The 25,686-nt window shown below is 45.4% G+C and overlaps 1 protein-coding gene across 1 annotated transcript in view; it reads right to left on the reverse strand.

Annotated features, from left to right (window-relative positions):
• LOC126248752 (solute carrier family 28 member 3-like) overlaps positions 1–25,686 on the reverse strand; it is a 464,899-nt gene that overhangs the window by 340,453 nt on the left and 98,760 nt on the right. The window contains exon 2 of the mRNA XM_049950094.1: positions 17,083–17,133. Within this exon, the coding sequence (XP_049806051.1) occupies positions 17,083–17,133 (51 nt within the window). The remainder of the gene's footprint in view (positions 1–17,082; positions 17,134–25,686) is intronic.

Below are 25,686 nucleotides of genomic sequence, written 5' to 3' on the forward strand. Positions count from 1 at the left end.
GGTTGCAGTTCTCTGTAACACGTCGATTAAAACTGTTTGCGTTAAAGTTCTGCGGAACTCTAATCTTGCCCACCCTACGAGGTGCATTCAAGTTCTAAGGCCTCCGATTTTTTTTCTCCGGACTGGAAAGAGATAGAAACATGCGCATTGTTTTAAAATGAGGCCGCGATCATTGTCAATACGTCCCAGAGATGGCAGCACCGTACGGCAGATGGAATTTTACCGCCAACGGCGAGAATGAGAATTGTTTTAAATACTTAAAATGGCGATGTTTTCCTTACTTGAACAGCGTGCAATCATTCGTTTTCTTAATTTGCGTGGTGTGAAACCAATTGAAATTCATCGACAGTTGAAGGAGACGTGTGGTGATGGAGTTATGGATGTGTCGAAAGTGCGTTCGTGGGTGCGACAGTTTAATGAAGGCAGAAAATCGTGTGACAACAAACCGAAACAACCTTGGGCTCGCACAAGCCGGTCTGACGACATGATCGAGAAAGTGGAGAGAATTGTTTTGGGGGATCGCCGAATGACTGTTGAACAGATCGCCTCCAGAGTTCTGTGGGTTCTGTGGTCACAGTCCTGCATGACGACCTGAAAGTGCGAAAAGTGTCATCCAGGTGGGTGCCACGAATGCTGACGGACGACCACATGGCTGCCCGTGTGGCATGTTGCCAAGCAATGTTGACGCGCAACTACAGCATGAATGGGACTTTCTTTTCGTCGGTTGTGACAATGGATGAGACGTGGATGCCATTTTTCAATCCAGAAACAAAGCGCCAGTCAGCTCAATGGAAGCACACAGATTCACTGCCACCAAAAAAATTTCGGGTAACCGCCAGTGCTGAAAAAATGATGGTGTCCATGTTCTGGGACAGCGAGGGCGTAATCCTTACCCATTGCGTTCCAAAGGGCACTACGGTAACAGGTGCATCCTACGAAAATGTTTTGAAGAACAAATTCGTTCCTGCACTGCAACAAAAACGTCCGGGAAGGGCTGCGCATGTGCTGTTTCACGAAGACAACGCACCCGCAGATCGAGCTAACGTTACGCAACAGTTTCTTCGTGATAACAACTTTGAAGTGATTCCTCATGCTCCCTACTCACCTGACCTGGCTCCTAGTGACTTTTGGCTTTTTCCAACAATGAAAGACACTCTTCGTGGCCGCACATTCACCAGCCATGCTGCTATTGCCTCAGCGATTTTCCAGTGGTCAAAACAGACTCCTAAAGAAGCCTTCGCCGCTGCCATGGAATCATGGCGTCAACGTTGTGAAAAATGTGTACGTCTGCAGGGCGATTACGTCGAGAAGTAACGCCAGTTTCATCGATTTCGGGTGAGTAGTTAATTAAAAAGAAAATCGGAGGCCTTAGAACTCGAATGCACCTCGTAGAATGAAGGGAGCGGCTGCAGTTTTATGTAGACTGCATGTCCACATTTACCTCCAGACAATGATGGTCCGTATCTACACTATTAAGCTTAACACTAAACGGATACCAGAAAATAATATTAGAGTTTAAACAGTAATTTTTGCTTCTGTGAAGTGTACCTTTATTACTTAATTATTTTTTTCCGGAACTGAATGTCTTTGTAACTGTTAGTAATAAACGTAAACGTCCCTTTACGGACGGTAATTCTGACTCAAAGCGATGTTGGGACTCTGTTCCACGATACAACGTTAGTATTCATAGGTAGAATTCTCTTTGAAGGCTCTGCAGGTTCAGACTATAGGTTTTCTGGCGTGCTCCTAGAGTACGTCCTAATGGATGATTCGAATGGGGGAAAGACGCAGCAGTTCATATCACCTCCTAGAATAAAATTTCAAGATATTCAAGTTCTATTTCTTCTTTTCCTAGGTCTTAGCATGTACACTGAAGCTTACAGCACATTGTTTTTTGACTGGGCATTTAATGCTCATTATCATGAACTTAATAAAATGAATCGAAAGTTTCCAATTAAAAACAGGCATTTAATGTCCGTTATACACACATGGGCATTTCGTCTTAAAAATCTGTGCATAAATGTACAGTGACAATATGCAGCGGGATAGCGTCAGGAAGGACAGCAGGGCACCCTCTACCTTTAATATGGCAAAATCCGATGATTAACGCGTTTACCCCGCGAAGATATTCGATAAATGCCAGGAACAAGGAGCCAGAGTGATTCATGTACATATATATACATACTCATCATACATCTACATCTATATACATACTCCGCAAGCCAACGTATGGTGTGTGGCGAAGGGTATCCTGCACCACCAATAGTCATTTCCTTTCCTGTTCCACTCGCAAACAGAGCGAGTGAAAAATGGCTGTCTCTATGCCTCCGGACGAGCCTTAATTTCTATTGTCTTATCCTCGTGGTCCTTATGCGAAATGTATGTTGGCGGCAGTAGAATTGTTCTACGGTCAGCTTAAAATGCCGGTTCTCTAAATTTTCTCAGTGATGTTGCTCGAAAAGAGCGTCGCCTTCCCACCAGGGATTCCTGTTTGAGTTCCTGAAGCATCTCTGTAAGACTTACGTGTTGTTCGAACCTACTGGTGACAAATACAGCAGCCCGCCTCCGAAATTCTTCGGTGTCTTCCTGTAGTCTGATCCGGTGCGAATCCCAAACACTCGATCAGTACTCAAGAATGGGTCGTACTAGTGTCCTATATGCAGTCTCCTTTAAGACGAACCACACTTCCCCAAAATCCTCCCAATAAACCTAAGTCGACCCTTCGCCTTCCCTACCACAATCCTCAAATGCTCGTTCCATGTCATATCGCTTTACAACGTTACGCCCAGATAGTGTCAAATAAGACACTACTAATGCTTTATCCGAACATTACGGGTTTTTCTTCCTATTCATCGGCATTAACTTACATTCTTTTATATTTAGAGCTAGCTGCCATTCATTACACCAACTAGAAATTTTGTCTGAGTCATTTTGTTTCCTACTACCGTCACTGCACAAATACCATAGTGTACACCACAGCGACATCAGCAAACAGCCGCAGATTGCTGTTCACCCAGTCGCTCAGATTATTTATGAATATATAAAACAATAGCGGTCCTATCACCCTATCCTGGGGCACTCCTGACGATACCCTTGTCAATGATACCAAGGGCGCCCCCAGGGGCTCGGCATTCATTTGCTGGGTACGGGCTTGGCGACCCTGGAGTTCCAGAGCTGGTGACTGGTAAGCGCCGCTAGTCCCTTGTCACCGTAAGCTCTGGGCATGCTTCAGCGACCATCGTGCGGCGCAGTGGTGGAACGTTGTGTGTCTCTGACCGCCAGGATCGCGAGGATGGAATAAACCTCTATAAAAAACAAAAAAACTCAATCTCAAGGTGTGCTGCGCGCTGATGAGATGCATAGCTGTTGAGATGGAACAGTCGTTAGCGGACAACCTCTGGGGAACCTGCCGCACCTCAGTTGGTTAAGGCTTACCTATGCACGCGGGGCTCTGTCTAGGTGGACTTGTAGTTCCCTAGCTGCTCGTGGGACCGATATGGAACCCTCGAACTTTTATTCTTCTCCTCCCAGCGGAAAGGGTGGGCCGCTAGTAGTTTCCAACACCCAATCCAACAAGAGGGCTCGTGTAGCCAGTCCTCCCGATTCAGTTAGTAGTAACAGAACGCATGCTGCTTCGCAGAATGTGTTTCTTATAGTTAAAAGAAAAGAGGGGAGTTTTGATAAAGTTACTCCATTTTATATACAGAAAGGCTTAGAAGGCTTTGCTGGCACTTTAAAATCTGTTAAGCGCTTGTGAAATGGGACCTTGTTTGTTGAAACATCTAGCTTCCAACAAGTCAAGAACCTTCAGAAGGCACAATTCCTTGGGGAGTTTGCGATAGAGACTGAATTTCACTACAGAAAAGGTGTTGTGACTTGCAGGGATCTCGTTGACATTCCCCAAGAAGAACTGATAGCTGAATGGTCCCGGGAAGGCATTGTCGACGAGCAACACGTTAGGAAAAGAGTGGATGGCGCTCTCGTGAAGTCAGACTCGTTTATTCTTACTTTTAACAGCACCAAACTACCGGAGCATGTGAAAGTGAATTTCCTACGTCTCATTGTACGGCCTTATTACCCCAATCCAGTGCGGTGTTTTAAAAGTGCCAGCACTTTGGGCACACTACTCTCGGCTGTAGAGGGGAAGCCACTTGTGGGAAATGCGGTAAAGCCGCCCATGAGGGAGTTGGTTGCTCCTCTCCTCCCAAGTGTGTCAACTGCTCTGGGGATCGCCTTGTGTGGAGCAGAGGCTGCAGAGTTTTCCTTGAGGAACGGAAGATCCAGGAACTTAAAACCACAAAACGCATCCCGTATGGTGAAGCGAAGAAGATATACAAGTCCATGCAGCCGCCCACGTTCGCTGCCTCCTTTTCTTCCATTCTGAAACAGCCAGTGCTGAAAACTGATGCCGCTACACAAACGGAGATTGCTACTGTCAGCACTAGCACCTGCGTTTGTCAATGCACATGTGCTGTTGCAGTTCCTGTGCAGCCTGCTGCTCCCCCTCAGACTTCAAAAAAGGCTGTGGTGGCTGACATCATTGACCTTCCTGCCCCTTCACAGGTCAAGTCTTGTGCACTGCCAAGCCCTTCTACACCACCTACCGCTTCTGAGGTTGTGGCTCCCTCAGACCAAAAAATGAAAACCAAAGACAAAGGCAAAGACTCGCCCACTGAAGGTGACTGAAGGTACACAGTCTGATGATGTCATTCTCTCTGAAGTCTCTCTCGACTCCTCTTCAGAGGCGATGGAGGTTGATGTCAGACTGGGGCAATCATTTCGCCCCAAAACTGAGCCTCCATCTGTTGTGGGCTCCCCTCCCCGGCAGAACGTCAGGATGAAGGTACTCCCACCCTGATAGATGGCTTCCATTATACAGCGGAACATGAATGGATTCTGGAATTTGGAGTAACTGAAACTCCTAGCACAGCAACGCCCCTTGTGCTTGTGTTTATAGGAAACACATTTAAAAACATCTGATGCTCCTGTACTAAGGGGCTATACGCTATATCGCAAGGATGACCTGACTGGGGAAAGGGCCAAAGGCGGGGTAGCCGTGTTTGTCAGTAATGGCCAGTTCTCTGCTCTCCCCCTGAATACTTACCTGCAAGCAGTTGCGGTTGAAATTCATTCACGTCAGAGGCTTACAGTTTGCTCCCTTTATTTACCTCCTCGCAGATATTATCGAACAACTCCCCCGACCATTTCTCCTCCTTTGCGACTTCAATGCCCATCATGTCCTGTGGGGCTCGACTTCTATTTGCGCTTCGGGTCGAGTTTTGGAGAGCCTCCTGACATCTCAAGTGTTGTGCATCCTCAACACTGGTACTCCAACTCATTTCTCTGCTGCTACTGGGTCATTCTCAGCCATTGACCTATCTTTCTGCTCTCCAACCCTCACCGACTCTGTTCATTGGGAGGTCATTGACCACCTTCATTCCAGCGATCACTTCCCCATCTGCATTCATCTCCTGGAAGGAGTTGCTGGAACAGAGGCCGCCAACATGGATGACTGGCAGGGCTAACTGGCCGCTGTTCAATCGGTTGGCTGTCTTTGAACGCCGTAACAGCGTTCAGGAATGGGTGGATCACATCACACTTGTGATCCATCATGCTGCTGACCTGTCCATACCAAAGTCTTGCGGCCCTCTTAAGCGGCGACCTGTACCTTGGTGGACAGAAGAGTGCCATTGAGCCATTCGGGACAGGCGTGCAGCTCTTCGACGATTTAAATGCCACCCAACATCAGTCAATCTTACCGGCTTTTGAATCGCGAGAGCCAGGGCACGCCATGTCACTAAGGAGAGCAAAAAACGGTCATGGCAGGAGTTCCAGGATTCCATCAACCGTTCCACTTGTTCCACAAAAGTATGGGAAGCCATCCGGAGGCGCTACAGTCTGGAACCGCGAGACCGCTACAGTCGCAGGTTCGAATCCTGCCTCGGGCATGGAGGTGTGTGATGGCCTTAGGTTAGTTAGGTTTAAGTAGCTCTAGGCTCTAGGTGACTAATGACCTCAGATGTTAAGTCCCATAGCGCTCTGAACGATTTGAACCAGCCATCCGGAGGATTTCCGGTACACGCAGCCGTTTACCGATTGCAGCAGTGGTGAGACAGGGGTGCCTCCAAAAGATGCCCAGAGACATTGCTCAGACGCTGGCCGAGCATTTTACGCAAACTACTGCCAATGCAAGCCAGGATCCCGCGTTTTGTCGCTACCGTGCAACTGTAGAGAGGGAAAAGTTGGATTTCAGGTCCAACGCTTCTGAGGCCTGCAACACCCCTTTCTCTATGTGGGAGCTCAAATCGGCACTGGCTGAGACTGCTGACACTGCACCCGGTCACGACCACATCCGGTATTGCATGCTTCGCCACTTGCCAGCGGCGTCCCGGGAAATCCTCCTCAACTGTTTTAATCTAATATGGCAGACAGGTAACTTCCCCAACTCGTTGAGGGAGGCAATTCTGATCCCTCTGCTCAAACCAGGAAAGGACCGCACGTGTCCAAGTAGTATCGGAGCATCGCCCTAACGAGCTGTATAGGAAAGACCCTGGAACGGATGGTTAACCGTCTTCTGGTCTGGCTTTTGGAGACCAGGCAACTTCTTAGCCGCGTTCAGTGTGGATTCCGAAAATTTCGGTCCACAGTCGACAACCTGACCCTCCTAGAGGCGGCTATTCAGCAGGCTTTTATCCGTCAGCCTCACTGTATCGGCATATTCTTTGATATCAGTAAGGCATATGATACTACTTGGAGACATTGTATTCTTGCGCAACTGCATCAGTGGGGCTTTAGTGGCCACCTCCCCATTTTCATTCGGTCTTTATTGTCTCAGCGGTTTTTTCGGAACCGAGTTGGTAACACACTGTATGATCGATTTGAGCAGGAGAATATATGTGTCCCCTGGGCAGTGTTTTAAGTGTTACACTCTTTGCCATAGCAATCAACAGTACAATGTCTACAATGAGGAGTCCAGTACAGTGCTCCTTATTTGTGGACGACTTTGCTGTTTTCTGTTCCTCCTCCAGTGTTGCAACAGTGAGCCGTCAGTTGCAACTAACAGTGCGGCGGTTAGAGGAGTGGGCTGCAAAGAGGGGTTTCAGTTTTCTGCCGATAAGTGTGTTTGTGTTTATTTTAATCGTTCTCGTCGTCTTTTTAATTTGCCTGCCTTGCATATGGGGGACACTATCCTACATTTTAGGGACACGGTGCGGTTTCTGGGCCTAATTTTTGACTCCAGGTTGTCATGGCTGCCACACCTACGAGACTTGAAAGCCAGAACCCTGAAGGCGCTGAACATCCTCAGATGTCTCAGCCACAGGTCTTGGAGAGCGGACAGGGCGCGTCTCCTCCAGTTTTGTTGTGTACATACACTCCTGGAAATGGAAAAAAGAACACATTGACACCGGTGTGTCAGACCCACCATACTTGCTCCGGACACTGCGAGAGGGCTGTACAAGCAATGATCACACGCACGGCACAGCGGACACACCAGGAACCGCGGTGTTGGCCGTCGAATGGCGCTAGCTGCGCAGCATTTGTGCACCGCCGCCGTCAGTGTCAGCCAGTTTGCCGTGGCATACGGAGCTCCATCGCAGTCTTTAACACTGGTAGCATGCCGCGACAGCGTGGACGTGAACCGTATGTGCAGTTGACGGACTTTGAGCGAGGGCGTATAGTGGGCATGCGGGAGGCCGGGTGGACGTACCGCCGAATTGCTCAACACGTGGGGCGTGAGGTCTCCACAGTACATCGATGTTGTCGCCAGTGGTCGGCGGAAGGTGCACGTGCCCGTCGACCTGGGACCGGACCGCAGCGACGCACGGATGCACGCCAAGACCGTAGGATCCTACGCAGTGCCGTAGGGGACCGCACCGCCACTTCCCAGCAAATTAGGGACACTGTTGCTCCTGGGGTATCGGCGAGGACCATTCGCAACCGTCTCCATGAAGCTGGGCTACGGTCCCGCACACCGTTAGGCCGTCTTCCGCTCACGCCCCAACATCGTGCAGCCCGCCTCCAGTGGTGTCGCGACAGGCGTGAATGGAGGGACGAATGGAGACGTGTCGTCTTCAGCGATGAGAGTCGCTTCTGCCTTGGTGCCAATGATGGTCGTATGCGTGTTTGGCGCCGTGCAGGTGAGCGCCACAATCAGGACTGCATACGACCGAGGCACACAGGGCCAACACCCGGCATCATGGTGTGGGGAGCGATCTCCTACACTGGCCGTACACCACTGGTGATCGTCGAGGGGACACTGAATAGTGCACGGTACATCCAAACCGTCATCGAACCCATCGTTCTACCATTCCTAGACCGGCAAGGGAACTTGCTGTTCCAACAGGACAATGCACGTCCGCATGTATCCCGTGCCACCCAACGTGCTCTAGAAGGTGTAAGTCAACTACCCTGGCCAGCAAGATCTCCGGATCTGTCCCCCATTGAGCATGTTTGGGACTGGATGAAGCGTCGTCTCACGCGGTCTGCACGTCCAGCACGAACGCTGGTCCAACTGAGGCGCCAGGTGGAAATGGCATGGCAAGCCGTTCCAGAGGACTACATCCAGCATCTCTACGATCGTCTCCATGGGAGAATAGCAGCCTGCATTGCTGCGAAAGGTGGATATACACTGTACTAGTGCCGACATTGTGCATGCTCTGTTGCCTGTGTCTATGTGCCTGTGGTTCTGTCAGTGTGATCATGTGATGTATCTGACCCCAGGAATGTGTCAATAAAGTTTCCCCTTCCTGGGACAATGAATTCACGGTGTTCTTATTTCAATTTCCAGGAGTGTAGTTCCGCGTAGTCAGCGCCTACACAAATCCCCACTAGAGCGCGCCCCGCTAAGCACAACAGCGCAGGCGCAGTGCTCGTCCGTCTCCGCACTACGAGACAGCGCTGCCTTGGAGACGGAGCAAATTCTGTTTCCGCCGATCCGCGTATTAATATGTATCGCAGCCAATGAGATTGTTGCTAACGTAGAACCTTTTCTCCTCGCGGATCACATTCGCGCAGTGATACTTGAACGCGCGAGGTATTATAACAAGTGTACATACCTCCGATTAGTCAGTCTGCATTTGTCTGCACCAGTCTGTACCAGTCTGCATTAGTCTGTACCAGTCTATATAGTGAAGTTTCAGTCTGCACCTAATAAGATTATCATATTCCTGTACATAGCCATGAAGAGAAATGTATAGACACTTTGTCAAGTATCAGAGATATGTGAGAATAAGATTAACGTACCAAGACCAAAGGAACTTCAGATTGTCAATTGTAAATAGCATCCAGAGTCGAGTTACGTAATGTTTATGCTTGTTATTATTTTAGTAAATGTGTGTGAAAATTAATCAAGTTCTGTTTAAAGTTGGTTACCGTCAATCTGCTACTCTAAGCGTGCAAGTGGCATTTCTATCGTCTGACCTAACGGCAGAAGATAAACACGCCACGATAAGACCACGAGACATATCGCTGACACTCGCCTACTTCGTTAGAGCGACAAGTCAAATAATCTGATGGTGTGTGTACCGAAGGTCTTACAGTACGCACACCACAAGTTTTATCGGGCTTTTGTGCGTTCGCAGCTGGACTACCGATGCACGGTGTATGGGTCAGCGAGGCAGTCTTATTTGCGGATCCTTGACGCTGTCCACCATGCGGGGTTTCGACTGACCATGGGTGCTTATCGGTGCGCCAGGCTTGTAAGTTACTTGCAGCTCCAACCTCGCCTGCTCACCAATTGTTGCTCATCCGCCTCTGGACCGTCTTTTTTTTTCCCACCGTCCCCAGGCTACGATACCATTTGGGATCCATGTGCAACGTGTGCTGGAGTCCCTCGGCGTGGAGTCTGTACGACCCGAAATCCAGGGTTTTAACCGCCTGCCACCCTGGATACTGGAGAGGCCCAGAGTGATTTTAGATTTGGTGCGGTACAGGAGTAGCACTCCTGCTTCCATTTTTAATGCGGTCTTTTCTGCCGTTTTATCGGAGCACCACTACCATGTAGCTGTTTTTTTACTGATGGGTCTAAGCAGGGTGACTCTGTCGGTTGCTCTGTCGTCTTCCCGGATCGTGTCCTCTAGGCCAGACTGCCTCCCGAATTTACCATCTTTGACGCAGAATTATATGCCATCTTGCAGGCACTGGAGCAGATGAGACTTTCTCCCAGTGTTAGATTTCTAGTCTGTTCAGATTCTTTGAGCGCCCTTTACTCTCTCCAGCGTTTGTACCCAGCATATAAAGGAACCCAGACTATCCACGACGCCCTCCTCCAACTACAGCGACTGGGGAAGGAGGTGTCTTTCTGCTGGGTACCAGGGCACGCGGGAATTCTGGGGAATGAAAGGGCTGATCGAGCAGCCAGGGAGGCGTGTCGTGACCGTCAGGCCTTTCAGTTTGCTATCCCACTGCATGCTCTCACCTCGCTGTTGAGGTATAAAGTCCTGTGTCGCTGGGAACATGAGTGGATAGAAGTGTCCGACCTCAAGCTCCGTGTCATCAAGCCCACAACTCGGCCGTGGCGTACTTCCTTCCAGCCACGTCGACGGGACGAGGTCATCCTTACACGTCTTCGCATCGGCCACAACACTATGACGCATGGATTTTTACTCCGGCGAGAGGACCCTCCGATGTGTGGTGCTTGTGGCGTGCAGATCACGGTGCACCACATTTTATTAGACTGCATTTTATTTGCTGACCAGTGGACTGCAGCGGATTTGCCGGTGGATCTGCAGTCTATTTTACGCAATGTTCAAACGAATTTGGTTCGCATTTTAAAGATCTGTGAATTGTCCCACATTTTTAACAAGATTTTGGGGAGATATTTTTAATGTGTCAACGGGGTGGCTGGCTTATCCAAATTTTTTCGTAACTGGTCAGCCAGTCACATTTCCCTGTGCTGTTCTTTTAGCTCTTTTGTGTTTTGTTTTCCCTCTGTTTTAATTTCTTGAATAGCTATCTTGCCTCCTCATTGGTTTTAGTGCATTTGAGTGTGTATGCGCGATAGTCATTGTGTGGTCGTTTCTTGTTCATGCGTGTACGACAGTTTTCGTTCTTATCCACATTCGTTTGTTTTAATCGATGTCAGGGCGCTGATAACCTCGCCGTTGGACGCCCATAAGATCCCAAACCACACACACACACGATACCAAGGGCATCCTTCCTCCTTACATAACTTCATCACGTGGAAGCTTGTTATGGAACAGTGACAGTGCCACTACGAAGGCAAGTCAGATGGCCTTCCATTCTAAGCGATCTTGTTGTGGTATGTTGCAAAACATTTAATCTCTGCCAATATCCGTGATCTAGAGATTGCTGTGCTCCCAGTGGGTGAAATAGAAAACAATGAGCTGGAACTATCGTGATATTAGTGCTTATATGCCTGATTTTCTGGTAACTTTTGACATTCATTCTTGATATTGTTGAACAAGAGTATACGATTGGAATGTGCTAACATTGGTGTTAGATGTAAGCTTAATAAGATATCCATTGGTGCTTTGATATATGTGAATCAGCGAAACAGAAAATTTGAGTCAGAACATCAGATACCTGATTCAAATTCCATTCTACCAGTTTTTCGAACTTAATAAATTTGTTTCAGATGTTTGTTTTATGATGTGATAAACAATTATTTCAGAGAGGAAATTTAGTGGTGGCCTATCTAAAACAATATCTGAACAGCTCTATCAAATCGAATGTGTTAGCCAGCTTGCAAGAAAACTGCAACCGCTACGGTCGCAGGTATGAATCCTGCCTCGGGCATGGATTTGTGTGATGTCCTTAGGTTGGTTAGGTTTAAGTAGTTCTAAGTTCTAGGGGACTGATGACCTCAGACGTTAAGTCCCATAGTGCTCAGAGCCATTTGAACCAGAATGAAATTTTCACTCTGCAGCGGAGTGTGCGCTGATATGAAACGCCCTGGCAGATTAAAACTGTGTGCCGGAGCGAGACTCGAACTCGGGAACTTTGCCTTTCGCGGGCAAGTGCTCTACTAACTGAGCTACCCAAGCACGACTCACGCCCCGTCCTCACAGCTTTTTAAGTCCGCCAGTACCTCGTCTCCTACCTTCCAAACTTCGCAGAAGCTCTCCTGCATACCTAGCAGAACTAGCACTTCTGGAAGAAAGGTTATTGCGAATACATGGCTTAGCCACAGTCTAGGGGATGTTTCCAGAATAACATTATCACTCTGCACAGGAGTGTGCGCTGATATGAAACTTCCTGGCGGATTAAAACTGTGTGCCGGACTGAGACTCGAACTCGGGACCTTTGCCTTTCGTGGGCAAGTGCTCTATCAACTGAGCTACCCAAGCACGACTCACACCCCGTCCTCACAGCTTTTATATTCCGCCAGTACCTCGTCTCCTACCTTCCAAACTTCGCAGAAGCTCTCCTGCATACCTTGCAGAACTAGCGCTCCTTACTTTCAGATAGTCCACAGCAACTATACTACTTACAGGCTTCCCAGTAATTGCATTAACCATGCTGCTTAGCTAGCAGTCTCTACGAACGAGATCTCTTAATCGCTATAGGAGATTGGCACCAGTACTGGAGGCAGTTAATTATAATCATAGTAGTGAAATAGGTTTTCAACGTCATAATTTAGTCGCCTATGAAACGAAAGCTGCGGAATTTTTTTTTAATTGTCAAAATGTGGATCGTCGTACTTAGCTCAGTTTCAGGCATCTCTGCAATTCCTTAAAGAGTAACGGCAATATATTGTTAATGATGTGCTGCCAGGTTGGGACATTCTTTTGTTTCGACATGCAGAGCTTTGACAAAAATATGGAAAAACCACGAAAAATGCATGGTGGAACATATGTGCGGATGCTAGCCAAGACACAAATTTTCGCTGTTGTATTTCATCACGAACGGCACCTTTGGAATTACCTGAATACACGGCAAGTATCAGTCGTGGTCAGAATAGACGTCTGTGTAGCTGTGACTGCATTATGTCGGAGGTATGCGAGTTCGAACGTGGCCAAATTGTTGGTTCTCCCACAGTAGGTGCTTCCTAATCAATATAACTGAAGTATCTGGTGTTTCAAGATGCACCGTATCGAACATTTATATCGCATACAGAGAAAACGGGAAAACTCTAGCCGCTAAGTCACAACGCCGACGAGTGTGTGTGTGTTGACGGTCACTGAAGAGGATTGTGATGAAAAATAAGAGGACGTCAGCTAGAAACGTCACAGGAAAACACTCGTGAACCATGTCAGTAACAAAGAAACACGAAGGGCGCTGCCTAAGCAGGTAATTGCAGGGCCAGCTGTAATTCCAAAACTGCTCATCAGTGATGCAAATGCGCGCAACAGGAAAACGTGGTGCCCAAGCCATAAAACCTGGACTATAGAGCGATGGAAGAAAGTCATTTGGTTGGATGAGCCTTGTTTCACGTTGTTTCCAACTCCTGGCCGAATTTACGTCCCAAGAGTGAAATATGGCCAGAGTTTGGCGATGATTTCGAAAGCCATATCGTCGTACTCCATGGTTCCCATGGTTACTCTGTAATGTCATATTACTGCTAAGAATTATGTGACCATTTTCGCTGGTCAGGTCCACACTATGGTACAATGTCTGCTCCCAGATGATGATGATGATGATGTGTTCCAAGACAGCAAGGCACCTGTTCACAAAACTTGCATCGTATAGGACTGGTTTTGTCAGCTCGAGATTTAACTGTCGCATCTCCCCTGGCCGCCCCAGTCACCAGGTCTCAATATTATTGAGACTTTGTGGTCTGCTTTGGAGAGGAGAGCGAGTGACCACTATCCACATCCATCACAGTTACCCCAGCCTGCTATTATTTTGCAGGAACAATGGTGTAAGATTCCCTTAAAAAACCACACGAGACCTGTATTTATTCATTCAGATATGATTGGAAGCTGGTTTGGATGCCAACGTGTTTTCTACACCGTATTATGCATGGTATGGTGTCGTCTTTTTGGTGTTTCTGTATTTTTGTCCACCCCCTTTAGGCAGCCTATATGTTGTCGCCTCCATTAGATCTTCAGTTTCTCTCGCCTCCATGAACAAAAATACAAACACTACAATGGAAGCTGAAAGCACTTACCAATCATTTACCCAACATCATAATCTCTTGTCGAGTACGCTGCATGCCAGTGACATGGCGGCCAGAAAACCTCACAATTTCTGCGGCTAATCTTTCCAGAAGGGACTACTGTATCCCGGTTAAAATTAATTTGTTCCTGACAGGTTGCAGTGGTGAGGCAGTGTTGCCGGTGTGCAGCTGGCCATGCTTCTTAAGGCCCTGTCTATATCAGCAAAACAGACAGCTCTGCGAGGATGTGCAGCTCGAGAAAGAACTACGACTGTATGGCTGCCGGCTCCTACCAGTCGACTCGCTGAAACGTCAAACACAAAATAATCTTCTAGATCTCCGAAAGCGTTTGACACGGAGCCCCATAGCAGGCTGTTAAGGGGAGTTAGAACGGAAATTTTCTTTCACATTATATATATATATATATATATATATATATATATATATATATATATATATATATATATATATATATATATATATATATGTTAAAATTTTTACGTGCATTACTTCAAAGTCTAATAAAATGGGTAGTATTTTATATAGAAGGCTGGAATGTGTTGGTCATGTCTAGAACAGGATCGGCACCAGGTTGAGGAAGTTGAAACAAAATTTGAGAGACAAGAAACTTTCTGATGGTAAAACCATAAGAGGCAGGCTGACAGACAAAATGATTGATGAAGTACATCAGTATCATTGGATGGCCATTAGAAATAATACTGAGGATTTGTTGAAAATGAATCGGCAGTATGGGCTACCTTCTTCCACAGACTGTCAACTGATGAAAAACCAGTACATCAACGTTACCCTCCTGGACCTGATTCATGGTGCAATTACTGCAATGCCCAGTACTCAAGCACTTCATACAGCCATAAACATTCCATTCCAGCAGCAGTCATGGATATCATAAAACCTATTTACAGAGACCTGGCAAATCCTGAATCACTGAAGAAGTGTCTGCATGATCAGACTCAAAATCCCAATGAGTCGTCCAATAATCTTATATGGACTCGCTTACCAAAAAATGTTTTTGTTGGAATGATGGCACTAAAGTGGGGGGGGGGGGTCAGTGACGCTGTTACTGCTTTTAATGATGGTAACATTGGTAGGGTGAAAGGGCTAAAGCATATGGGAATTAACCCTGGAGCAAACTGCATCAGAGAACTTGAACAGATGGACAAGGTTCGCATTGATAAGGCAGAGTATGCAACACAGTTGGCCACTGACGATTCCAGAAAGAAGAAAAGAAGAAACAAATTGGAAAAATATCAAGAGGATGATATATAGTATGGTACAGGATGCTTCTGAGTGACTAAAAATAAAAAATTAAGCATATATTAAGTGAGTTACAGTCTTTGGAATCTTTAGAAGTCGTTTCTGAAAATTTACATTTTCTGTTGCATTTTTCCCTAAATCTCAGAAACCACTTCGATTAGAGTATTCAAATTTTCAGGGAGTAATAATATACATATCCTGAGTCTACTGAACTAAAAGAAGAACATAATGTTGTGTAATTAAATTTAGGATAACGTACAAAAAATTCACAAAATTTTAAGCGTGTAATTAAAAAATTTTATTTCCGAAAGCAGTGGCTGAAATGCAATTATTGTTGTTCAGTAGACTCAAAAGATACAGTTTAATGTTCTGTAAAAGTTTCATGGCAATGGTTACAGTGGTTCCTGAAATACAGGGAAGCCAAGTTACTAATGGTTCAAATGGCTCTGAGCACTATGGGACTTAACTTCTGAGGTCATCAGTCCCCTCGAACGTAGAACTACTTAAACCTAACTAACCTAAGGGCATCACACACATCCATGCCCGATGCAGGATTCGAACCTGCGACCGTAGCGGTCGCGCGGTTCCAGACTGTAGCGCCTAGAACCGCTCGGTCACCGCGGCCAGCGTCAAGTTACTAAATTTAACATTGTCGGGATAGGGCGTGCCAACTCCCCTTAAGTAAGGTACAAGCATATGGAATAGCTTCACAGATATGTGAGTGACTCGAAGACTTCTTAAGTTATACAATCCAGTATGTTGTCCTCGACGGCTAATGTTCATCAGAGACAAGGGTATCGTCAGCAGTGCCCCAGGGCAGTGTGATAGGAGCGCTATTGTTCTCCATGTACATCAATGATTTGACGGACAGGATGGGCAGTAATCTGCGGTTGTTTGCTGATGATGCTGTGGTGTACGGTAAGGTATCGAAGATGAAGACTGTAGAAAGATACGAGGCTACTTAGACAAAATTTCTAGTTGGTATAATGAATGGAAGGTATCACAAAATACAGAAGTAAGTTAATGCCTATGAGAAGAATAAACAAACCAGTAATGTTCAGATACAGCATTAGTAGTATCCTGCTTGACGCAGTCACGTCGTTTAAATATCTGGGCGTAACGTTGCAAAACGATATGAAATGGTACGAGCATGTGAAGATTGGGGGGGGGGGGGGGGGGTGGAGGCGAATTGTCGACTTTGCGTTATTAAGAGAATTCTGGGAAATTGTGCGACCTATTCTTGATTGTGGATCCGTACCAGGTCGAATTAAAGGAAGACATCGAAGCAATTCAGAGGCGGGCTGCTAGATTTATTACTGGTAGGTTCGAGTAACACACAACTGTTATGGACATGCTTCTGGAACTCAAATGGGAATTCCTGGATGGAAGGCGACATTCATTTCGAGGAACGCTATTGAGAAAATTAAGAGAACCGGTATGTGAAGCTGAATGCCGAACGATTCACTTGCCGTCAACATACATTGCACGTAAGGACCACGAAGATAAGATACGAGAAATCAGGGCTCATACGGACGCATATAGACAGTCGTTTCTTCCTCGCTCTATTTGCGAGTGGAGCAGGAAAGGAAATGATTAGTAGTGGTAAGGGGTACCCACCGCCACGCGCCTGATGGTGGATTGCGGAGTATCCACGTAGATCTTAATTGGTGTGTAGCAAATAACAACATACTGACTAATTTACTTAGCAACTAACCTGACATAGATATTTATCTGTGTTGTCCACCTACCTCCAAGTTTGGCCTGGCGTTGGTGTCTACTCCACAATTCCGTTCCCCCATCTGTGGAAACAAAAGACGCTTATATCAGACAAATGAGGGGTTTGAGTCAGGTGTTCCAGAGAGACTGCAGCGACAGATATAATAATGAAATATGCGCATTAATGTATTACGTGACAAAGAGTTAGTCTGATTAAAGAGTGAGTCATGTTTCAGCAAGTCGAGCGACTCGGGAAATCCATCACCCATAGTAGCTCTCCTCGGTTTCCTAGTGTTCGGTGTGCTCTGTGTTGCCTCTTACACAGGCGTGTGTAAAAGCATAAGGACGATAAATACTACCAAGATGCGGTAATTCTGAGTGTAAGTGAATACCTTGTAAGCTAAGAACTCCAACGATTTATCTCACATTGACTGTTTGCACAGCTGCTCGTCCCAGTTCCACCTGGTTTATGAAAATTGCTATTTTCAGACGCCCAAGTTTTGTGACGCAGAGGACCTTGGGAAAACTGCCCCTGCTTGACTGCGTTTGCTGTTAAATCATGCTCACCCTATATCTGCCTCCACATCTACACTATGTAAATCGCTGAATTACGGTACTTCCCACTGTACCAGTCATCACGGATTTTTCCCCATTCCATTGACGTATGGATCGCGGGAAGAATAACTGTTAAAATGACTCCGTGCGCGCTGTAATTAATCTTATCGGAACGATCTCTACGGGAGTGATACGTAGCGTGTTGCAATAGATTCCCAGAGTCATAATTTACAGCTAGTTTTTGTAACTTTGTTAATCAGGCTTTTTCGGAATAGTTTATGTCTATCTTCAAGATTCTGCCAGATCAGTTTCTTCAGAATCTCTGTGACACTCTCCCACTGGTCAAAAAAACCTGTGGCCATTTGTGCTGCCCTTCTCGGTATTCGTACGATATTCCCTGGTAGTCCTATGTGGCTTGAGCCCCACATACTTGAGCAATATTCTAGGATGGGTTGTAGGGGTGATTTGTAAGCAGTCTCCTCTGTAGGCAGATTGCATGTCGCTGGTATTCCAGCGATACATGGAAGTTTTCCACCTGCTGCAACTGAGGCTATAGGATCATTCCATTTCATATCTCTACAAAGTGTTACAACCAGGAATTTGTATTAGTCAACAAATTCCAGCTGTGAGCCATTGATATTACAGTCATATGGATCTACGACTTTTCATTTCGCTATTTCCTTAAACCGATTAAGACATATTTTGGGATCTTCCCTTTGAAAAGACACAATCGAGTTCCTTCCTCGTCCTTCCCAATTGTAGCTTCAGCTTTGCTTCTAATGATCTTGTGGTGTCACCGCCAGACACCACACTTGCTAGGTGGTAGCCTTTAAATCGGCCGCGGTCCGGTAGTATAAGTCGGACCCGCGTGTCGCCACTGTCAGTGATTGCAGACCGAGCGCCACCACACGGCAGGTCTAGAGAGACGTCCTAGCACTCGCCCTAGTTGTACAGCCGACTTTGCTAGCGACGGTTAACTGACAAATACGCTCTCATTTGCCGAGACGATAGTTAGCATAGCCTTCAGCTACGTCATTTGCTACGACCTAGCAAGGCGCCATTACCAGTTTATATTGATATGGAAATTATGTACAGTCAAGAGAGCTGTTCACCAATTGTGGATTAAAGTTAAGTATTCTACCAGTTACCTCCTGTTTTGCTAGTCTTATTTCTCTGACCTGTTCCAGACCTCACGCCAGTCTGCGTGTAATTAAACGCGTGCATTTCGGCCTCCTCTAGCAACACGGTGTTGGCTCTTCTGCCAACACAGCAGATCTCGTAGTCGACAACATGTTTAACCATGAGCTTCCTGTCTTTCTTTTCACCCAGCATTGCCCATTCAGTACAAGTGTCTCACGATAGTTAGAGGATCGCAATTCATCAATTGTGTGTAATCGGGTGGACTGTACTGGTACCCAATAAAAGCGTCATTCATCAAAGTCCTTTGCTCTCCTTGAATGTGGCGAATAATATACGTCCAAAAGGTCCTACTTGAAATGAGAAAACTATTTTCTGAGGTGATTTCTGCTATGTAGTCACCGCTTACATGGCACTATCGTTTGGAGCTGTCTCCACGGCCTGCAATGATTTATTACATCGAAAGAGAACAAAATATCAAAAATGGCAATAATCCTCATAACCCTCAATTGTGGAACATTCAGCCAGTCACTGCAAGAACGATTTAGAGCCTGCAAGTCAGACCAGCAGTGCCAATAAGTGAGCCATGCGTAATTTTTACTGTTGAAGAACAGTTTAGATGGGGAAATATTTCATTTGTGGGTGGACTGCAAACTGAACCAACTGTGGTACAAAAGTCGAACTTTGCTCGTTGTCAAGTGCAGATTAACCTGCAAGTTAGGACAGCTGTGCCAGTAAGTGAGCCATTTGTATTTTTTTGTTCGAAAATGGTTCAAATGGCTCTGAGCACTATGCGACTTAACTTCTGAGGTCATCAGTGGCCTAGAACTTATAACTAATTAAACCTAACTAACCTAAGGACATCACACACATCCATGCCCGAGGCAGGATTCGAACCTGCGACCGTAGCGGTCACGCGTTTTCAGACTGAAGCGCCTAGAACCGCACGGCCACACTGGCCGGCATTTTTTTTTTTTTTTTTTTTTTTTGATAGAACAATTACAAGTGGAAACATTTAATCTCGTGGTCAATTGTGCCTTGAACCAGATATGGTACAAAGACCGAACTTTGCTCGTCGCCAAGCACAGCTTGACTTGTAAGTTGATCAGTATTGCAGCATATATTTTGATAAGTAGTAGAGACCAAAAAAAATGGCTCTGAGCACTATGGGACTTAACTTCTAAGGTCGTCAGTCCCCTAGAACTTAGAACTACTTAAACCCTAACTAACCTAAGGACATCACACACATCCATGCCCGAGGCAGGATTCAAACCTGCGACCGTAATAGTAAAGACAACATGGATGCGGAAGTATTTTATTTGGGTTCCCATTGTCTCTTGCAGCAAGTGTGATACAAAGATCAAACTTTGCTCATTGACAAATGCAGCTTAACCTCTAAGTCAAATCAGTAGTGGCTCATGCACTTAGATAAAAACAAATTACTGATAATTTAGATGTGGAAATATTTAATGTGGGCGGGGGGAGCACATTGCGTCTTGCAGTACAAAGATCGAAATTTTCTCTTTGCCAAGTGGAAGGCGCAGGAACAAGATGGGATACATATTGACTTGCTGTTTTATTCTAACGGCGAGTAAAATATTGGGCTATGATTGGCTGTTCGTTTTAATGGTTCGGAAAATATTTGGCTGTGATTGGTACATGGTGAATCACCTAAAATTGCACTGCAAATATTGCAGAAATGGAAAGTGTTACTGATATGCGATATTTGCAAAGTGGATTGGTAGTCAGGGGCTCGTATTGTTAGCCAATCACCCGATTGTAATAATACTTAGGAAGAGTCTTTTTGTGAAAACATACACTTTTTTTAAAGGGAACAATGCCCATTGACATTAACGAGCTAAGAGTGGGGTAAATTAGAATGTCGGTGATTTTTTGTTGCAGGATTCTAGTGCGAATCGTTTACGAGAAATCGTATTTGGAAAATTTCTGTACAGATACTTGTTGTGCCATTCAACCTCCGTTGTTGCTAGGTACGAAGTTGTTACGTTTGCTTACTATGTGCTTATGTGTTCGATGAGTGCATTGCTACTTGCTAGTCAGTTAGTGTGTGACAGTCCAAGCAGTGGGCTGTGAGTGGACGACAGGATTTATCAATACATGCTCGTCATGCCCAGGGTGTATTGAGAGTGTAGGAAGAATGCAACTTAACAGAGGGAAACTAGTGACAACAGAAGAGGGGGAAATTAATGTTCCTGCTGCTGTTTCAGTGGATCCTTACGATAGCTACCGCGCTATTATACGAGGAAGTGGCATGAGTCAGGCAAGCGTCCTACGCATTCTCCATCGACGTAGGTTCCATCCCTATCACATCTCTCTCCATCAGGAGCTGCATGAAAACCATTATGAGAATCGTGTTAACTTCTGTACATGGGCAATAAGTCAGGGCACTCCACATGTGTCATGTAACTTGTTTAGTGATGAAGCCACATTTACCAATCACGGCCAAGTAAACAGCAGAAACATGTGCTATTTGCCTATTATCAGTTTACTTATTACAACAGTGAATATTTAAAAATTAATTATTTTAGTCCACAAAAAAATTCAAATGTTCAAAGTATGTATTGAGAACGGATACATCATACTTTATACACACTAGAAGGAAATCTCTTGGAAGTTCTGAACTGCATATAGTGGGTCTTTTCAAAGTGTAATGACAGTGAATTGGCTATGAACCACTTATTAATGTCAGTAAAAATTTGATTAGCTGCCCTTTCTAAATTTATATTTGGTTTACTATTTATTGCAATGTTTTTATCATCTGCAAATAAGACAAACTTGGCATCTGTTAATTACCAGATGCCAAATTTTAATGAAAATTTATTATACTTTAATTGTTGACAATACTTGGTTATAACAGCCAAGTAGCTACATACTATGTGAATGATGGATGTATGCAAAGCAGATGTAAGTCTTAAGTCTGTAAATAGTGGAAGTTTAATTTTAAATCTTGTACATAATTTGACTGTTCTTAACTGAGGATCATTGAAATGAATAATTTAGTTTAATTTTTGACAATACTTGGTCGTAATAGCCAGTAACTAGATACTGTGTGAATGATGGATTTAATGAAAGCAGATGTAAGTATTAAACCTGTAAATATTATCAGTTTAATTTTAATTAATGTACTTAATTTTACTGTTTATTGACTGAGGATCATTAATATTAATGAAACTCAAGTCTTTCTAATTAGGTTTTTGCAATGTGTTTATCTGACATGTTCGACACCCAGGAGGATCCCCTCTTTTGTGGGTCTATGGAATGAATAATTAATCTAATCTAATCTAATTTACATGTATTATAATAAATCATGCATCTAAAATCATTAAAAATCACCTACGAGCATCAGAGCACAAAGAAAATTTTTCCTTCCTCCATAAAAAATTCATGTCTGAAAGGGTTAATCTCACTTTAACAAGCCTTGCAGAGTCCATTTATATGACCAATACACCCAACCACTAGTTAGTTTCTCAACAAGCTTCTTCTGTCTCCACATAGTCTTCTATGAAAACTGCGGCCGGCGGAGGGGCCGAGCTGCTCTAGTCGCTACAGTCTGGAACCGCGCGACCGCTACGGTCGCAGGTTCGAATCCTGCCTCGGGCATGGATGTGTGTGATGGCTTTAGGTTAGTTAGGATTAAGTAGTTCTAAGTTCTAGGGGACTGATGACCAAAGTAGTTGAGTCCCATAGTGCTCAGAGCCATTTGAACCTATGAAAACTGCAATTACCTATCAGCTGTTACTAACGGTAGATGCCACAGAAGGGTGAAACGCATCTGCGCTTGATCACAACACTCGCCTTGAAGTCGGGAACTGTTAATGAAGCTTCACGCCTGTGAATCGAACATGGAGTTCTTGTACATGGGGCGTTGAAAACGTAATGCAACAATTTTTTCTGAAAGCAGGTTGGTTGTATTCAGCATTCCAATAGACCGTATTATTCCCCACATTTTTTTGGCTAGAAAACCCTATTTTTCAACGTAATCTCCTTTCAATTCGACGGCGTTATGCCACCTTACTGTGAGGGCCTGTTTGCCCGTATGGTACCACTCTACTGGTCAACATCGGAGCCAACGTCTTGCTGCATCAGTAACCCTACCATCATCCACGTATTGCTTCCCGCGGAGTGCATCTTTCATTGGGTCAAACAGATGGAAGTTGGAAGGTGCGAGATCCGGGCTGTAGTGTGGATGAGGAAGAACAGCCCAATGAATTTTTGTGAGTTCCTCTCAGGTGCTCAGACTTGTGTGAGACCTTACGTTGTCATCGAGAAGGAGAAGTTCCTTGTCGCGAAGAAGACGCTGAAGTCGTTTCTTCAGTTTCCTGAGAATAGCACAGTTCACTTCACTGTTGATCGTTGTACCATGAGGGAGGACATCAATCAGAATAGCCCCTTCAGAGTCCCAGAAGACCGTCACCATGACTCTACCGGCTGAGGGTGCAGCTTTGAACTTTTTCTTCGGGGGAGAGGTGGTGTGGTGCAATTCCATGGATTGCTGATTTATTTCCAGTTCGAAGTGAGGAATCTATGTTTCATCTCCCGTGACGATGTTCGACAAAAATTTGTCACGATAAATCTCGCATAGCGCAAAAAATCCATCGAATTATGCTTACATCAAATTTGTTAGTGCTGTTTTGTGTGCTTCCATTGTTGCAAAATGCAATGGCGTAATTACGCTCAACCATTCAGATGGCACTGTTAGTGTTCTCGTTTCCCTTGTTGGGATGGGTATACTGACAGTCAGGGTCTTTGAACTTCCTTTTGAGACACCAGCTCTTGAAATTAACAATGCTTTTCTACCGTACAGCAGCATTATATCCAATGTCGCAGAAAAATGATCAGAAACCCACATGTTCCCTGTTCTTAATGGTGTCCGCCAGATTAAGATCGAGCTTCACAGGCACATTCCATCTTATGTTGTACATGACGGTCAACCAAGAACGTATGTTTTATGTAATTCGACTGAGCACATTCGAGCTGAATGCAGCAGAAGAAGGGTCCTGCAATTATCAAGTGCTACAGGTACAAGCGCAGGGCCTGGTGTTCAAAACGAAGTTAACGCATGCGGCTGCCGTGTCAGATACCCAACCGCTGGAACCGATTTCGGAAGAGCTGGGGGAACATCTTTTGGTTCAGGGGGATTGCGGCAACCCTACGGGAATAAATAAAACTGTAGTTAGGCAAATCGTGTCTCTAAAGAATGCCAATGACGCCGTAAAAAATGTCACCAATGAGAAGGACACTATTGTTAGTGCGGGTCCCTTTAATATTTTGTGTGGAAAACCACCTGCATCTGATGTGGGGACCACATAGACATCGCCTAAGAGAGAACAACTCGACAAGACTCCAATAAACACAGGGCGTTGAATGAAGTAGAAGCTGAAAACGGGACAAATATTGATGTTAAAGACATCCAGTTGAATCAGGGAGTCAAGTAAAATGGAAATGGGAATAACGCCAAGACTGAAAGATGAGCAGCGAAAAAAACAAAAAACATTTTCAAAGAATCAGCTATTCCAGAGCAGGGAGCAATCTCCCGGCAAGGAATGGCGAACGATAGTACAAAATCTGCTGGGAAAAGAGGAGAAGCTTCCTTTGACGACCCCATCATCGTAGTCTTTTCAGAAGTCCTCAGATCCGTCTCCAGAGCGGTCAAGGTCACCCAGGACTTTCAGGAAACGTAACAAAAAGAGAAGGCTGGCACATCCGGCTGCAGAGAGCTTGGCACCAGCTGTAAAGGAAAAGTTACGAAGTATGTAGAAAGATGCAATGGCGAAAGGTAAAGCTGCTATAGAACGAGTTGACGAAAGATTGAAGATAAGTTTCAGCAAGACCACTGCTGATAATGCGAGCAGCAAAGGACAATCACAACTGACCCATTCAGGAAGCAAAGAAGAAAATGGATCCCAAACAAGATACTATGTTCGACAAAGAAGTTTAGACTGGGCAGATGACAATGAGAACTGCGATCTACCTCTGAGTGAGGCAAATGAAATGGAATATTAAGAAACACTAACGTATAGTACGTAAGAATAGAGAAACGAACAGTGTAATGGAACAGAGGATACTCCTCGAATATCAACTTATTGTTAGAATAGCCTGTTCAAGTGGATCAAACACAATGTGGGCCGAACCGCACAATTACCCTGGCTTTTGTATGGGACGGCGGTGGGGTGAGTGGACTGCTGTAGCCTGTTGTGGGGTTTTGTACCACTGAGGGCATCCGTCGTTTCTAGGTGCCCAGTTCAATACAATACAATACAATACCAAGACTCAAACACTTAGTGTTAAAAGGAGATAACTAGACGGTCTCAAAATAAAATCGCAAGTTCAAACAGAAATTGAAGGAGTAAACACATCACTCTACCATCTGATACAACATGACAAAAACAGAAGAAGAACGTTTATTGAGAAAATGCGAGCTGAAGACCGTAGCATTCTGAGGTATCAAAAAGACATTTTAAAAGAAGCCTACACATTTTATGATATTTTATACAGTGCTAATCACTATAAACCTTCCTCTGCAACAGAACTACTCCGCACAAGCGATGTATAAAATCGTAAACATGAAGAACAAAACAGGGATAGTGCAATAATATGCGAAGACGTTTTAGATATACACTCCTGGAAATGGAAAAAAGAACACATTGACACCGGTGTGTCAGACCCACCATACTTGCTCCGGACACTGCGAGAGGGCTGTACAAGCAATGATCACACGCACGGCACAGCGGACACACCAGGAACCCCGGTGTTGGCCGTCGAATGGCGCTAGCTGCGCAGCATTTGTGCACCGCCGCCGTCAGTGTCAGCCAGTTTGCCGTGGCATACGGAGCTCCATCGCAGTCTTTAACACTGGTAGCATTCCGCGACAGCGTGGACGTGAACCGTATGTGCAGTTGACGGACTTTGAGCGAGGGCGTATA

Source organism: Schistocerca nitens, chromosome 3 (assembly GCF_023898315.1).
Source record: "Schistocerca nitens isolate TAMUIC-IGC-003100 chromosome 3, iqSchNite1.1, whole genome shotgun sequence".
In the NCBI taxonomy this organism is placed as follows: Eukaryota; Metazoa; Arthropoda; class Insecta; order Orthoptera; family Acrididae; genus Schistocerca; species Schistocerca nitens.